The 16,480-nt window shown below is 44.6% G+C and overlaps 1 protein-coding gene across 2 annotated transcripts in view; it reads right to left on the bottom strand.

Moving 5' to 3' along the window:
• nej (nejire) overlaps positions 1–16,480 on the bottom strand; it is a 93,875-nt gene that overhangs the window by 34,272 nt on the left and 43,123 nt on the right. For both annotated transcript variants that reach the window (XM_065451066.2, XM_070535150.1), the window contains exons 15-18: positions 11,161–11,331; positions 8,659–8,816; positions 8,480–8,560; positions 6,510–6,566 (exon numbers count right to left, since the gene is read on the bottom strand). In XM_065451066.2, the coding sequence (XP_065307138.2) occupies positions 6,510–6,566; positions 8,480–8,560; positions 8,659–8,816; positions 11,161–11,331 (467 nt within the window). The remainder of the gene's footprint in view (positions 1–6,509; positions 6,567–8,479; positions 8,561–8,658; positions 8,817–11,160; positions 11,332–16,480) is intronic.

Below are 16,480 nucleotides of genomic sequence, written 5' to 3'. Positions count from 1 at the left end.
AGCGACGCCAGTTTTCGCTAAAAGAAGTGGACAATTTGACGCAGCTGAATGCTGGAAGAAAGCAAGTCGACCGGTGCAGCGTGATATTCCCCGTCAACAATGGCAATGATGCTCAAGGATCGGGAAAAGATCATGAAATTGCATCGAGAGTCACAGCTGGCTCCTACAAGACAACGCTTGCGGCTTGGCAACTTCCAGAACGTCGACGACGCCATCCTCACATGGTTTAAGGACGCCAGACAAAACGATGTGCCCTTGTCAGGCCCGATTAATCAAGGGAAGTCGCTACAGTTTGCGGCCGCATTGGGCATTTCCGGTTTCGATGCAAGTGCCAGATGGCTTTACCGCTTCCGGTAAAGGAATGGAATTGCGTGGCAGGTTGCTTGTGGCGAAGAAAAGGCAGCAGATGCCAAGAGTGTGGTTGCCTGGCAGAATGAGCGTTTGCAAGAGATCATCGAGCCTTTCTCTCCAGACGACGTTTTCAATGGCAATGAAACGGCATTATTTTATCAGTTGTTGCCTGATAAAACAATGAACTTCAAAGGTGACAGGGGCATGGGTGGAAAGAAATCACGTCTCCGCTTGTTGGTTCTGTTCTGCTGCGACTCCACGGGCACCGAAAAACTCAAGCTGCTAGTTGTTGGCAAGTCTGCTAAGCAACGCTGCTTGAAAAACATTGTCTCGTTGCCTTGCGACCACCGAGCCAACAAAAAAGCGTGGATGATGTGAAAATTGTTCACTCAGCGGCTGCTGCAGCTCGACGACACAATGAAGAAGAAAGACAGGAAAATTCTAATCGTTGACAATTGCACGGCGCACATAGTGAATGTGAGATTGAGCAATGTGCAACTTTATGCCCCCAAATTGTACTTCTTTGCTCCAACCTTTGGACCAGGGCATCATCAGATGTGTGAATGCCAAATTTCAGAAGCGTCTTGTGCAGCGCCTCCTGATCAATATTTGACTGAAGGGGAGATGCGGGTCGAAAATTGCGGTTTTTTCGAAAATTATCCATTTTTTGTTTTTACTTGTTTTGTCAAGTTTAGTGCCCCTACTTTTATGAAAATAAAAATCAAAGCTGAATTTAAATGGGAAATGGATTAAAAATGCATTTAAATATAGCACAAGGTGGCTATTAAAAACCGAAAGTACGCTCTCTTCGAGCGTCTCGCCGCCACCATGGCGCGGTTCCTCGCTGTTGCGGATCGCGTGAGGAGATCAGCCAAGCCTCATTCTCTGAATCGCCACGGTTGCCTGGGCGTCTACAGCGCAAGAAATAATAAAAAAAAGCATGTTATTGCCGCGTTTTCCGAGCGCTGCGACTGGTTTTTAAATCACGTGGTACAAATCGGGAAACGCCATTGGCCATCATGCGCGTACATGTGGAGAAGCCTACTTGCTGGGTCCATGTTTCGTCGAGGTGCGCTTCAGAGTGACGATCGTTCGGTATCTTCGTCATTGACGAAGCGAGGCCAAGCAAGCGCAGTCATCATGGAGTGAAACACCGTTCGGTGCACAAATATTGAGGTCACCGGCGGAAATCTAAGGCAAAGGCTCGTCCAGCGACAACTCGATCCACGGCCGCCACGGCGGCTAAGTCTAGCGCAAGCGGCGCCGATCCCGCCCGTGTTACGGATGCCTCCGGCGAGTTTGAAGCGGCCTTAGAATACGTGAGTGCGTCGAAAAAGAAGATTGTACATTTCCAAGATGAGCAAAGAGCGCATGATGGGGTGTCATCATTCACTGCTGATTTGACAGCGCTCAACATTCTTGTGAGTGGCGCGATTTGCCCAACATGCCAGCGCTCAGAACTTCCGTGTCCGGGAACCCGCCACGAAGCGCAAAGGACTCGCTTCGTTCCTGGAGCTACAGTGCGAGAACTGTGCGTGCCCAAAAGGTGTTCTTTCCGCAACTTATTCATCGCGGCGAGTTGCGGCATGCAGGGACACCAGCAAAGGTGCGCGCCGAGACTATGACAGCGGGAGCTCACTTGAAAGCTTCGCCATCAACGTCAAAGCTGCTGTGGCGGCCCATTCGATAGGAACTGGGTATGAGCAGCTAGCGCGGTTTTCATCAGTGATTGGACTTCACAAACCGATGCATCACAAATCTTTCGCTGCAATCAGCCGGAAGGTACACGATGCTGCGATGAGTGCAGTCTCCGAAAATCTCCGGAAATCACGGGAGATTACAAAGAGAGATGCCGGGGGCGATAATATTGCTGTGATGTATGATGGCACATGGCATAAACGCGGCCATAAAAGCCACAACGGCATTGGGACAGTTGGTTCCCTGGACACCGGCCTTTGCCTGGACTTCGAGGTCCTTTCAAACTACTGTCTTGCCTGCAGCCAGCACAGGGTCCTGCCAGATGGGGAAAAAGTCTGCCAGGCATTTCATGGCCCAGTGTGTCAAAAGCATGTAGACTGATCGTCCTATGCTATAGAGAGAGAAGCAGCAGTGCGTATATGGCAGAGGAGCCGATCTTACGACACACCACTGTATTTCAGATAGTTTCTTAGCGACGGGGACTCGAAAGCCTATGCAGCAGTGGTAGAGGCCAATGCCTACAGTGGCGTCCTTATTGAAAAAGAAGATTGCATTAATCCTGTGGCAAAGTGCCTCAGAACCGCTCTCCGGAAGCTAAACGAACCCCTGCCAAGAGGAGAGAAACTGAAGGAGCCTGCTATCCTGAAGCTGCAGACCTACTATCAGGTCGCTATTACTAGCAACAGGGGCAGCGTAAAAGGAATGTATAGAGCAATTTGAGCCTCATATTTTAACTCATGCTCATCCGATGGTGCTAGCAGCCATAAGTTTTGTCCAGAAGGAGCAACATTCTGGTGCAAGCACCAGCGTGCTGAAGCGTTGGGTGAGCCTGCACTAACCCACACACCGCTACTGACCAAGGCCCAGGGAAAGGCACTACTGCCGATCTACAAGCGGCTCACCGATGAGAAGTCTGGCCAGGTGCATCCAAGGCAAAACCCAAAATGCCGCGGAGTCATTGAATAGCAAAATGTGGCTTCTCTGCCCCAAAACGAGATTTGCCTCACGGTATGTAGTGTAGTGGTATGTAGTATGGGAGAGGCCTTTGCCCTGCAGTGGGCATAACCAGGCTGATGATGATGATGATAATGATGTAGTGGAAATGGCTACTGCCTTGGCTGTCCTCTGGTTCAACAGAGGGCACACCAGCTTGGAGCGTGTCCTCGAAGAACTAGGCGTGCTTCCATCTGAAAGTCTGGTGGAGCTTGGCACATCCAAAGACATTGCAAGGCAGAAAAAAATATCCTTGAAGCTGAATGCGGAAGCGAGAGCAAATTGCCGCACACTGACTAAAAAAAGCACCTGTTGAGGAGTGCACTCGCAAGGGCTGTGAGGGAGACATACGCTGCAGGAAGTATCTAGTGGCAGTCGCTGTTTTATGAACAATTTTCTTCTTTTATGTAAAAATTTTATTGGAATTCAAGCCCCCTTTTGTAAATAAACATGCAATTATAACTTCAAATGCGTTTTTCTCAAAATGAAATTTTGGGCAATTTTTTGAGTTTGCCCCTCATGCTTTTGGCACTTCTGATGCTTGGATTTGAATGTAATTTTGCACACATTTTCTCTGAAGTGTAGGGAGTGCCATTATCTTCCTCAAACATAAATATTGGTCAAATATTTACAAAAAAATTTGAATTTACACATGGAGGTGTCATGAAAATGTAGACTTGCCAGGTTCCAATTTTTCACGTCATTAGCATATTTTGTATGCACTTTATAATTAGTTTTTGGCACTGTACAGTTTATATGGATTAAAATGAGCCATCAATGATGTGTGATTATGGAATTTAAGTGTGACAAAAAGGGGGGCTAAAAAGGTGCAATTCTGCACATTGGCATCGAATAGAACAAAAACTATGCAACTTACAGTGAAACTAAATGCAGGTTTGAAATCAGCATAAAAAAACTAAATTAATAGGTGGAGTTTCATAGCAAGTCAAAAATTAAAGAAAAAGTGTCTTCGAGTAGCATCTCCCCTGAAGCTGCCCACACAGGTCAACAGCTGTCAAAAGCTGCAGAAATGGTTACAGGGTCGTGGTGGAACGTGAAGGCAAGCATGATCAGCAACTGCTGGCGAAAGGCAGTCCTTTTAAAGGCTCCACCTACGCAACAAGACTGCAAGGACTCGGAGGAGCTCAACCCAGAACTGTGGAATGAGCTTACTGAGAAGCTCCCCGTCGACACCGCGGTGACCTTCGATGATTATAGCTACAGCGTGGAGACTACATCCGCAGAGCTCACCAACAAAGCCATTGCGAATAAAGTGCGTGAGCAAGAACATTGCAGTAGTGACTACGACAATGCCGACACTGGATCAACACACGAAGAGGAAGAGACAATTTCCAACTTGGATGTTTGTTTTTCTAGAAAAGATGCGATCCTTCTTCGGACGCTGTAAAGATGTCTCCGATGACGTTCAGAGGAAGGTCCAGGATGTGGAGGCATTCGTCCTGCAGCGCTTGCTGTCTACTCGCCAGAAGATTACAGACTTCTTCAAGCAATAAATTGTAGTTAAATTGTGCCCAGCATTCTCGTTTATTATTTACATATGAACACGCACGTCTGCTGCAAAGGTATGTATATTTCGTTGTTGTGTTACATTACTGACATGAAAATATTGGTTTTTCAGTAGTACGATAATTCAAATTAAGGAATTAAATTTGGCGGTCCCGCAAAGTTCATTGTAATGAGATTCTACTGCATTATTATTATTAACCGCCATCTCAGGTTTTATGAACACTCGGGCTGCGGCGTCCACTTTCTACGCCTTGTCATCTGTTAGCCTTCTCTTTCGGCTGCTCTGAAATATACAGTGAAATCTCGTTACAACGAACTTCAGGGGACCGCGGGAAAATGTTCGTTATTCTGAAAGGTCGTTATAGTGAAAGCCCAAAAATTAGCCATAACAATAGCATTTCAGTAACGCAAGCGTCCTACCTTTGAAACGGTACCTGCTTGAACTCGTTTCTCACACAATGCACACGTGATCGTCAGACAAGGCACATTTATTTGAAATAGTCCGTGATCGTCTTCTGACGGGTGCAGCACAGACTCTGCAGCACGAACGATTCCAGACCGTCCGCATTCTTATGCACGCCTTCGGTCGCTGTGCCGCTTTTGGCTATAAATATGCGGAGTTTTCGCAAGCAGTCCAACGCATCTGTGGCCGACACGGACTCGTCGCGGTCTTCGGGTGCTGCCGTAACGTGCAGCAAGATTCTTGCTGGTGCTTAAAGATTTTCTCCTTATCTTTGAGAATCGTGGCGATCGTCGACCGCGCCACTCCACGTTCTTTAGCCACGACAGATTGTTTCTTCCCGTCTTCTATCTCGCGAAGAATCTCCACTCTCTCGCTCAAAGAAAACTGCTTTCGCTTCTTCGCCGTGGTTAGAGTTGTTGAGCTCATGGCAACGCGAACGCCGGCACGCACTTCTAACACAATAATATAACCAGAAGAAAAACAAGATGGACAGGCCTGATACGGGTGACAGCACGCGAACAACTGAGAAAACAAGCAAGAAAAACGTGATGCGTTGTCACCTCCGCAACAGGAAAAAAATAAAAAGGCCCACTTCAGCGTTAATTACTACTTTTTTTTTTCTTCTGCCGCACCGTCTCAGGTTTTACGAGCCCATGCTCCCCGCCTCTCCACTCACAAAACCTGGTGCGTCGTTGCCTCCACAACGGAGAAGGACCTCCGTGGAGAAGGAAAAAAAAAAGTCTCCGCCCGCATCTTTCTCCTTCCGCGCCATCTCAGGTTTTTGCGGGAAGCAAGTTGCAAGGCGGCCCCCGCTCTTCGCGCTGCGTCGTCTGCTAGCTTAGAGCTCCGACTGCCGTGACGGATACACTGAAATCTAAGAATCCTCGCATTTCGGGATATGAGTTCGTAGTACTGAGGTGTTGTTAAGAAGACACGGAAATTAAATAACGATCGTTATTCTGAAATGTTCGTTATTCTGAAGTTCGTAGTAGTGAAATGTTTTTACATTGAAACTATAAGCAGTCGGCACGGGATTTCATAAAAGTTCGTTAATCTGAAATGTTCGTTAATGTGGTGTTCGTTGTAACGGGGTTTGACTGTACATGGAAATCTAAGAATCCCCAGATTTCTGAATATTAGTTTATAGTACTGAGGCATTAACATGACACGGAAACTGAATAACAATCGTTATTCTGAAAAATACAGTATTCTGAAGTTAGTGGTCGTGAAATATTTTTACATTGAAACCATAAGTAGCTGGGGATTTCAGAAAGATTTGTTAACCTGAAAAGTTTGTTAATGTGGTGTTTGTAGTAATGAGATTTCACTGTATATCAATTAAAAATTCACTTATGTTCACTAAATTTTAATTTCATCAACTTTAAAAGTTCATTAAGTCAACCTTTAAACTGCACAAAACGCAAACACATCATCGTAACATCCCCTACAGCTTTTCAAAAAGTAGGGGCATACTCACGGCTCAAGTTCCAAGTGGTCATTCTTCATTTCAACAAACTGGTCCTTACGGATGGTTCTGCACCAGCAAGAAAAGATAGGAGCTTGTCTACAGACCTCAACAGATCAAATTCTGTTGAACACAAAAGCATGAGGCTTTTTCATACTAACAAAGCACCAGCCCACACATAAACAGTGGCACAAGTGCAAAGTAATGTGGAGAGAAAGAAAAGGAATATTAAATGCCTGCGGTTAACCCAACAGACCTGGCAAGTAATGGTCCAAGAGGTGTACAGTGGCGTCTCGATAAATGGAAATCGCTTAAATGGAACACCATTCTCACGGTTGATTGGTTTTGTATTCATGCACTTTTTTTCAGCTTTGTCTCGCAGTAATTGGAACTCCTGATAAACGGAACTGATTTCCCTTGCTCCATTGAAGTTCCATTTAAAGAGAGTCCACTGTATTGCCATTTCGCATCAATCCACACACTTGCATTGCAGCCCTTACAGAAAGCATGAACACGGTCTGAATTGCAATTCGTCCAAATTAACCTCTTCAGCATCAATGCACTTGTAATGCAAGGTACCGTTTACTTACTGTAGCTTCAAACAGAGACACTGAGTACAATATTCACGTTTTACAGCCTAGCCTGCTATAGCCCACCGTGTGCTATGCTAAAGTCATGAAGCCAAGAAAGTAAACTACTACAAGTGAAGTTCTCAGTCCACTCTGAAGGCTATAACAGAGCCACGTTCCATTCATGCTTTTGGCGTTTTTCTGCCACATAAAAGCAACAAGTACGACCCAGTTTTAGCAAGCAAAAAATAAAGTGCTGCTTATTGAGGGAAGAACACGACCCACAAGCTGCTCATAATTTCAACATGCCATTTAATGTCAGGGCCTGAAACTTCCCACAAAGATGAACAATAGCGTCAGAATTATTAAGACAGTCAAACACCTCTTGGGACCTCCAGAATCTTTCATTATACAAGTCACTTCGCTGTAAACATTGCGCACCATAACGCTCACGATAGAGCCGGCTAGGCATGTTGAATAAAAGAAAGCCTCTATTTAACTTGGATTCAAGGAAGACGTAATGAAATATCTTTCTAATTTTTCCGAGCACAATATGACTGGCAGAATGTGCGACTGCAGGCAACCTTACTGCAATGCGGTTCCCAGCATGCTTTCCGGCAAAAGCTATTGAAAATAAAGCTGCGGATAATCAAATGTCGCTATGACCTCCTTTGCTGTTAAAATTACTGGTTCACTTCCAGTATCCTCATCGTTGTCACCTTTGTTGACACTCCCATCCTTTTCACCTTAGGTGGCATTCAAGAAGTCACTGGTCATCAATTACGTTGAACGTCATCACATCAGCATCAAGTGCAACGTATTTGTCAGCCGTCACACCCGTTGATGCATTACAACAAGTAGATTATAAGTTGGGCGATTCCTACAGCAGTGCAGCAGTATTATTACTGATATTGGCATGCTCTTCAAGTGCACTGACATTAGCGCTAGCGCTAGCACACAACTTTTGGTGACATCTTTAAAGGGCAGCAGCAGCACCACTATGTGACATTCGTTGCAAAACAACAAAGACATCGGAAATGCCTAAACTTCTGCATTCTACAGACACGTTTGTTGTAGTTGTCTTCATTGCAGAGGCATTCACAATACATATAAAAGATGGAAATTTGTCTGGGACATAATCAATCCTTTGTTATACAGGTGATTTCACTGTAGATGTGTTCAAATGTATAACACTGAAAAACCAAGTTCTTTTTGCAGCTTTTTCGGCTGTAAGGTCCCGCATCTCACCCTCTTCAATCAACATTTGCAAGCCTGCTACCTTGGCCTCATACTGCATAAAAGTAAAAGAAACACATTTTAGCCCTATGTGGCAGTGCCCATAGACCATAAGTGTTTAAAACATAGTTGCCACAGAAGACAAACAAAAAAAGAGGTGGTAAGCAATTGGCTTACGTCTGAGGCTGCGTAGGATCATCTCCAAGTGTAACAGAATCACCGGGAATTTCTGCAAAGCACTTTTGGCAGTAGGTGTACCTGTGAAGCAGTACACAAAGAGTGAAAACCATGTTTAAAACAACGCCACACACATGCCTCCATGCTGTGCAACATAAGGCATCAACATGTGTACCTACCGGTTCTGGTAGCTCCAGTACTTGGCATCTCGAGGAATGGTACAGAGTTGCTTGCCAAAGCAACAGAGTACCTGAGGCTGGTAGACATACTTGCGACCACAACAATACCCCAATGACTGCATAACGGGGTCAATCTCCTGCTCGAACTCCTCTGAAAGCTGAAAAGATAATTTTTTTTAGCCTTGCTTACTTAACTGTCATCATGAAAGATTTAAACCAAGGCAAACAAAGTGAATGCCTGCACTTGGAAGACCTGCCAACGCTGGATTTTAAAGAAACACGACAGTGGGACTCACAAAATACTAAAATTCAACTATATATACGGAAACTAATCTGATTATTCTATATATTGACTGATTCTAAACAATTTACAGAATGCTGTGAACAGCCACTCAGCTTTTAAAGTCGGAGCAACAATGAAGTGCGCTGCAGACAAGCAGAAAAGTTTATGAAGGCGTACAGCTGTAAAAGGTATGGTTGCCGTCATCCATTGGTTTGATTGGTTGATGTAACTGTCGCACAGGCAGGTGCATATAATCGATGGGTGCGGAAAGTTTGACCAAACATTATCACTCAGCGACTGTTTTCTTTTATAAATGATCTTGTTCTAAATTATGCACAAACTAAAAATCTTAAAATAACTGTGTCAATACAACAATCGTAAACGAGCATTAAGGATCAGGTATAAACCCCACGCAAGCGATTTTTTGCGCGACAGCGACAAGCGGCGCGATAGAGATGGCTGTCGCGTTCACTCGTCGCCCAGAAGTCAAACTCCAAGCGAGCGACCGCTTCGCGCAACAGCTCTCCAGTGTTGCCGGTATTAGGAAACCGAGTTTGCGCCAAACCTGGCGTGGCCTTTGCTATAATTATTTAAGTTGACTTGTTTGGCTGTACAAAGCAACATAAGGTATTTCTGAAGGTCTTGCAACAGGTTTATTTTATTTACGTATCAAAATTTGGTAGTTTGCTCGTTCCGTTTGTATACCGAGATGCGCGCACATGCGCAAACCGGTAGAACGTCACTAATGAACATCCTGTTCCGGCTGCCTACTATTGGCTAATCGCTCATAGCACTTCCGGGCGACGAGCGACGGATTCTAGATTTGCAAAACCGAGCGATCGCGCGACAAGACCGAGCGATCTGTTCAAGCGACGGCCCAATCCGCCGCGCGAAGCCGTCGCTCGTTGCTGTCACGCACAAAATCACGCTAATAGGGTTTAGCCTTCAGGCATATATGACAAAATCATAAATGCTGGACACTAGGGCTTGTTAATGTAACAACATTTCAGTCGTGATGCTTCATGCCTTCAAGGGAAAAAAAAAGGGTTAAACATCAATATAAAGAACTTCAATATAATGAAATTCTTGATTTAACAAAGTTTTAACTTTTCATAACCTCTTCTCCGTAGAACATGATGCATTTAGAACCTCAATATAAGGAAGTGTGTTTGTATGCAATTTCATTATAACATAATTTCACTGCGGCCGCAAACGAATGTCGAGACAATAAATGGCAACTTCCACCGACTCAAGTATATAAATACTTATAATCAAGTATAAAAATACTCAAGTATATAAATACATGAGTATTTTTATACAGTCAAACCCAGCTATATCGAACTCGCAAAAAACACCTATCAACCGTCAACGCAACGCTCAGGAAAACCCCCGTAGACGCTAGCGCCACATTTCCCTCTAGGGTATTTATTTGGAAACTCTATGAAGCGCGATCTCTATTGATAGTGTGCGCTTCCCAATCTTGGAGGCTATAAAGCGGGCCACTCGAAGTCAAGCCTGGTCAAGCCAGCGGAAATTCCAACAAGGCTGCCACCAAGATTGGGTAGCAGGGCTCGGAACAAGTGGTTTAGTCTGGAAGATTTAACTTTGGGGCCTAAATTCATCTGCATCGGTCGCAAAAATGCATTAGCTCAACGAGAATCCTGACAGTGCATTTATGAAGTCCAGAATGTCCACCAAGTCCAAATTTTTGCTATCAGATTTTTGGAGTTCAAAAAATCCGTCGGCTGCTGTAGCCCTATTTATTGCTGTACTTATCCTCCTGCATCTTCTTTATGGAGAGGTTTTACTGCAATTCAAAAAAGCTGTTGTATATATTATGGCACATGGGCACAGCAAAGAAATAACTCCGTATGCACATTTTTAGGCAACAATTATTGCAGTGCCACTTTCCTTATTTAACTTTTCATAGGGGTGGGTATACATGCAAAAGTTTGTTGCCGACAGTGTATACTGTTGTAAGTGAATAGTATGTCGCATTCTCACCAGCTATTGTTATCAAGGTCCCAGAGTAAGAACTGCATTTTCAACACTCATACTCAATGTTTTGATGATAGCATAAACTTTAAAAGTATCTTCAAGAAACATTCAAATCTTTCATGCAGGCACAGTCCCTCCCAATTAGTGTTCTTACAAAACTGCAGCCTTTAATGTGGCCAGGATCTCACTGCCTTGCTCAGAGGTCACCAAGCACAACTTACTTTTGTGCAGTAGCGATACACACGCGATGTCTTGCGGTTGTAGAGCCAGGCATTGTCAAACATGAGCCAGACATCATCCACATACTGCCAGGGGTCCTGGTACTGGCCAGTGTCCAGTTTCCGTTTGATGGTGGACAGGTCCATTGGGTTTTTGACTATGTCAAAGTAGTCCTGTGAGAAGTAAAGAATGAACTGTTTAGTGCTTAAAAATTTTCCATGAGAAGTAATATATATATATGAAGAAAAATATTATCAATGCTTAAGTCAGTAGAGCTGATAGTCATCCATTGCAGCCAAACATAGCAGCAACCTTTCCACCAGAAAAATTACTGAAAGGCAGTTAATGAAAGTATCTTTTATGCTAATAGTCAATGTCTGATTTTTTGGACTGCCTAGGGTCAGCAGAAGCATCCGAAGAAACAGGCAGTCCAAAAAAATGAATGTATGAATTTTACTGCCCCCAACAGCTCACATTCCTATCACCACAGGCACAACCGAAACAGCACTGAAGGCCTGCTCGTACACTTATTACATGTATCAGTGCTCGTAGTGGGACAGGAGACGGCAGGTGTGCACATGTACAATTAAAGGGACACCAAAGGCAAATATGAAGTCAAGCTAAAGTGATAGATTAGTGCGCAAGAATGTCTAAGGTGTCAATATTAGCGCGAACAGAACTTTAATAACCGAGAAATTGGGGCAAATGCAGGACATCGTTAGAGACTCCCCCGGGATATTCAAGCATTTGCCCGATAACGAAAGCACTCCTCAGTTAAGGGGGGACACGGGTCTTAAAAAACAAAAAATCGCGAAAAAGATCGAGATTTTGAAAGTGTTATTTCTGAAATCCAGAACTATTTTTCCAACTATCTGCCAAGTTTCTCATTTCTAGAATCAGTATGTTAGGTGAAATAACAATTTGCACAATGAGTTCCGGCTGAATTCCAGCCAATATGAACCCCAAAACGGCCCTTTCTTCCAATCGCGCAGCTGCTGTTTCGCGCTGCCTATCGTCGCTATCTCGGTCTCATTTGAAAGAGAAGCCTTCCTGCTCAAGTTTCCCGCCACCGCCGCTCAGTTTCGCCCATTGGATGGTACAAAATCAATAAAGAAAAGCCCATTATTTGTTTCCTATTGGCTAAATGAGCCCACGTGAGAAGACCGCGCCATCCGATTGGCGGAGCTGGCTGGTGCCGTCTGCTAAGCGAGCCGGCCTGCACGCCGCCGTCGCGCTGAGACGCCATTTTGAAAAACTGCGTGCAGCGACCGAGAAAAGCAACAATGCCCGGGTCAGCGAGAAAGTCTCATATGCTGAATTCAGCGAAAAGCGGAAGAAATTAATGGTTGGTAGTTTCAAAGGTCGTCGCACTTCTCCAAGATGCGGCGAGGGCGATGTAGAGGCTACATCGAGTGGACAAGGCATCGAAGTTGGTGACGATGGCCTGGGTCCAGAGTGTGCGCCAGCTCATGAAGCCGAGAGCAGCCGCGCCCGCTGTGACAGTGATGCTGCAGCCTTCCGATGTGGAGCAGAACACGATTCGAACAGAGGAAAAACTCCAGGAACTCGCATCAATGGCAGCGACGAAGCGGAAATCGGATTGTTTTAATCAAGACAGCGGCGTGGTCGACAGTGTGCTTGACGAGACAGCGCTCACAATCGTCAATTTGGATCTGCAAAACCAGCTTTTGAGGTTTGCAAAGTGCACAGCGTGATAGCTGCAACATTGAGTTCCAGAAAGGTGAGCAAGAATACAGCGTCGCTGTGAAACTTACGCTTTTATATTCCAACTGCGGAGGCATTTAGTCCACGTGGAGCTCGTCGCGCATAAGCAGCGATCAGACAGTGAACCCGTTCGTTGTAAATATTTTGGCAGCGGGTGCTATGCAATGCACTGGGAACCAGCGACCGCACTTAATGAATTTTTTTTGGTGATGAACATTTTCAACCGCGGTCTCCACAACAAGGCGTGGCAGAACTACGTGAAAAAATAAACTGACCCCTGCAGCAATTCGTGCAGCCGAAGAAGTGATGACCGAAAGTACACAGTCGGTTTAGCAATTATCCAGTGTGTTGAACTTGGGAAACACTAACAACATCGCCGTGTCTTCTGATGGTTCGTGGATGACACGTGGACACTCATACCATATAAGGGTAAGTGCAGTTGTCGAACTTTTCTCGGAGCTCGTGCTGGACTATGTCGTTTTAAGCAATTTCTGTGCTGGCTGCGAGTGGAGACCAAAGGAGGATGACCCAATGTAGACAGGTTGGAGGGCTAGCCATTTATGCCAAAAGAACACAGACGAGAAGGCTGGAGAAATGGAGGCGCAAGCTGGCCTTCTACTTTTCGAGACGTCCCTTAAGAAAAATTGCCTTCACTACACGACAGTGTTATCTGATGGCGACAGCCGCACCTTTCTTGCTTTGCAAGAGGCTGATGTCTACGGTTACATAAAAATTGAAAAAGAAGATGGTGTTAACCAAATGCAAAAGCGTATGGGCACAGTCTATAAATACTTTGTTTAGCGCAATACAACGGACACAAGAAAGGCAACAGGACAAGGCACTTGTCCTGTCGCCTTTCTTGTGTCCGTTGTATTGCACTATAAACAAAGTATTTATGGATCCGCACCAACTAGCCCGCCAACGCATTGTATGGGCACAGCCCTGTGCAAATTGAGCACGAAACACAAGGGGACCAAGAACCTTGGTGGCAGAAGAAGGTCCACAGGTGACCTTACAACTAAGTTAAGCTCTTGCTATGGTTTGGTGCTGAAATCGCACAAAGGAGGCAACTCACAAGGCTGCGGTGGCAAGATATTACCACATTACTTGTAATGATGAAGTTGCTGATCACAGTCTGTGCCCGACAGGCCCAGATTCTTGGTGCCAGCAGAGTGCAGTAGCAGCCCGAGGCGAGCCTACTCTCAAACACCGGAATAACTTGCCACCTCATGTGTGCAAAGCATTGCTTCTAATTTATGAGCGCCTCTCGGAAAGGAAGCTTCTTAAGCGGTGCCAGAGAGGTAAAACTCAGAAAAATAATGAGAGTTTACATTCCATAATCTTGTCACTTGCAGAAAAGCGACGCCATGCATCGCTATTCACTGTACAAGCTGCTGTGGCAGAGGCAGTGATGCAATTCAATTCAGGCAACAGGAGGACATCGGCAGCAATTCTGAATGAGCTCAGCCTGAATCCCAGCCCAATGAGCAACAAACGGATGGCTGAGAAGGACAAACGCAGAGAAAAAGAATGTGCTCGGAGTCATTCCTTGGCCGACAGTGTTCAAGGGGCACTGAAGAGACAACATTTAAACAGCAGCAGGCAATTAGACTACATTCCTGGTCATTATTAGGAATGTACGTGTGTAAATATGTGCAAAACAACTGTTCATTTTCATTAAATTTTGTGCTGTTTGTTTTCTTTCATTTTTCTCAAAACACAATTTTTTGGCTCCATGCAATATTGAGGCCTCGATATCAACACCTAGAACAGTTAGAACTGAAATTCTTTTTGCAGAATGAACTCTAATGTGTACTCCATGAAAGATAGCAAGCGGATTTCTTACCTTTCATTTCAGAAATTAATTATTTGCTACATTTTGTGCCACATGGTCGCCATATTTTGTGGGCTAACATTCAATGGACTGTATAGTATCTATTAATGATCACATCAAAAAAGTGTTTGCTATACTTCAATCCTTACTCCTTATGCTATGTAATCATGTCTTACAAATAAAATTACAAAGATTACAAAGAATAGTTTATTTTTAATTGAGGCCACAAACAAAGGGAATTAGATGTTAATTACCTTAGGAACTAATTGAGCTACACCAAAACTAAGTACATGTTTGAAATCAGTGCAAAAATATCAATAAGACTGTAAGTTTGATTAGTATAGATGGAAAAATAATGATTATTTATATAGCAGTGCCCCCCTTTAAATTTTGTAACTCATACACAACCATTCCTTGCATAAAACACCCTTGTATTGTACTATAAGACGAAATCAAATGCTGCTTGTCCAGTTCTATTTCATTTTTTAGAAAAAAGAACTGAAATTACCCTTGACAACGACGTGGGCAGTTGAAAGTTTTCATTTTCACTCGACTCCGCGGCGGCCACGCTTTTGCATTTCACTAGTTTCGGTATCGCGCAGTTCCACCCTGGCTTTGCTGGCTCACAAAACTCGCACAAACTGCAAGTAGCAGAGAATTCTACTTCCATATGATGGTGCGGGAAGCCCGAATAGTCTACGCCACTTGACCAAAAAGCAGCTGCAGCGGCGAATACACATTCTGTCTTGGCTCGGTAGCGCCGTCTGTCGGGCAGGGTTTAACTCACCAACGGCAGCAAAGGATGGTGATGGCGTATGCAACATCGCCACTCTCCCAGTTGGCTGGCGGGACATTTGAATTTCGAAAAAGGCATTCAGACCCATCAGATGCAATTTTCTCGTCAACTAAGTCTTTTCTTGGCGTGAAACAAGCGTTGCAAGGTTTCTGGAATGGTAGTTAAGCAGTCCATGTCGACTTAGTATTTGCCTTTAGTGTCCCTGTAAGGAATACATACTGTGTCTTGTGAAAATTGCCCCTTCCCAGTGTTGGTATGCGTCACTGTGTAACACTTTTCTATTGAGACGAAGCTGTCTTTCGGGAACAGGGATTATGCAACACACCGCGCTTTCTGAGCTTCAAAGCCAGTGACAAGGACTACAAAGGTGGAGCCAGTGCCATTGCTGACAGCGACGAATTCTTTCTATGAAAAACACGACCCTGAACAACAAGAAGCTTAGTAGCGAACGCCGAAGCAGGGGCGTGATCAGCGATCGCATGCCCTTCCTCCATGGCAGGATTGTTATTCGGAGCATGCAGTTCAACCGAGCCTGCGGTCATGGCAAAAAGTCCGGAAAATCTGATGGTTAAGAGCTTTTGCGACCGAAATTTCAGACGTTCTTATACACTGATTCTTTGACCCCGGGAACGAGGTGGTGCCGTAAAGGCGCCCGAATTACTGGGCATGTGTGAAAATTCAGGCTTTCGGAAAAACGGGAATAACAGGGCTAAGTAAGGGCATGTGGATTATAGTTTTAGGGAACAAATCGAATATTTTTCTAACAGTTTGCAAATAAAGTGTGATCTTCTCACTATTATCAAACAATTTTCCCAAACAATTTCACTGCACCTTATAAAGCATGCTTTATTAAAAGCATAAAGGGAGCACTAGAAACAATTAAGCAGTTCGTTAGCAAACTTGAGTAATTTTCAGAGCATATGCAGTGATGTATTATTATCCTATAAAGTCTAGAAAGGCAGCCCTA

This window comes from Dermacentor albipictus, chromosome 3 (genome assembly GCF_038994185.2).
Source record: "Dermacentor albipictus isolate Rhodes 1998 colony chromosome 3, USDA_Dalb.pri_finalv2, whole genome shotgun sequence".
Lineage (NCBI taxonomy): Eukaryota > Metazoa > Arthropoda > Arachnida > Ixodida > Ixodidae > Dermacentor > Dermacentor albipictus.
This window is presented reverse-complemented; position numbering and strand designations above follow the sequence as displayed.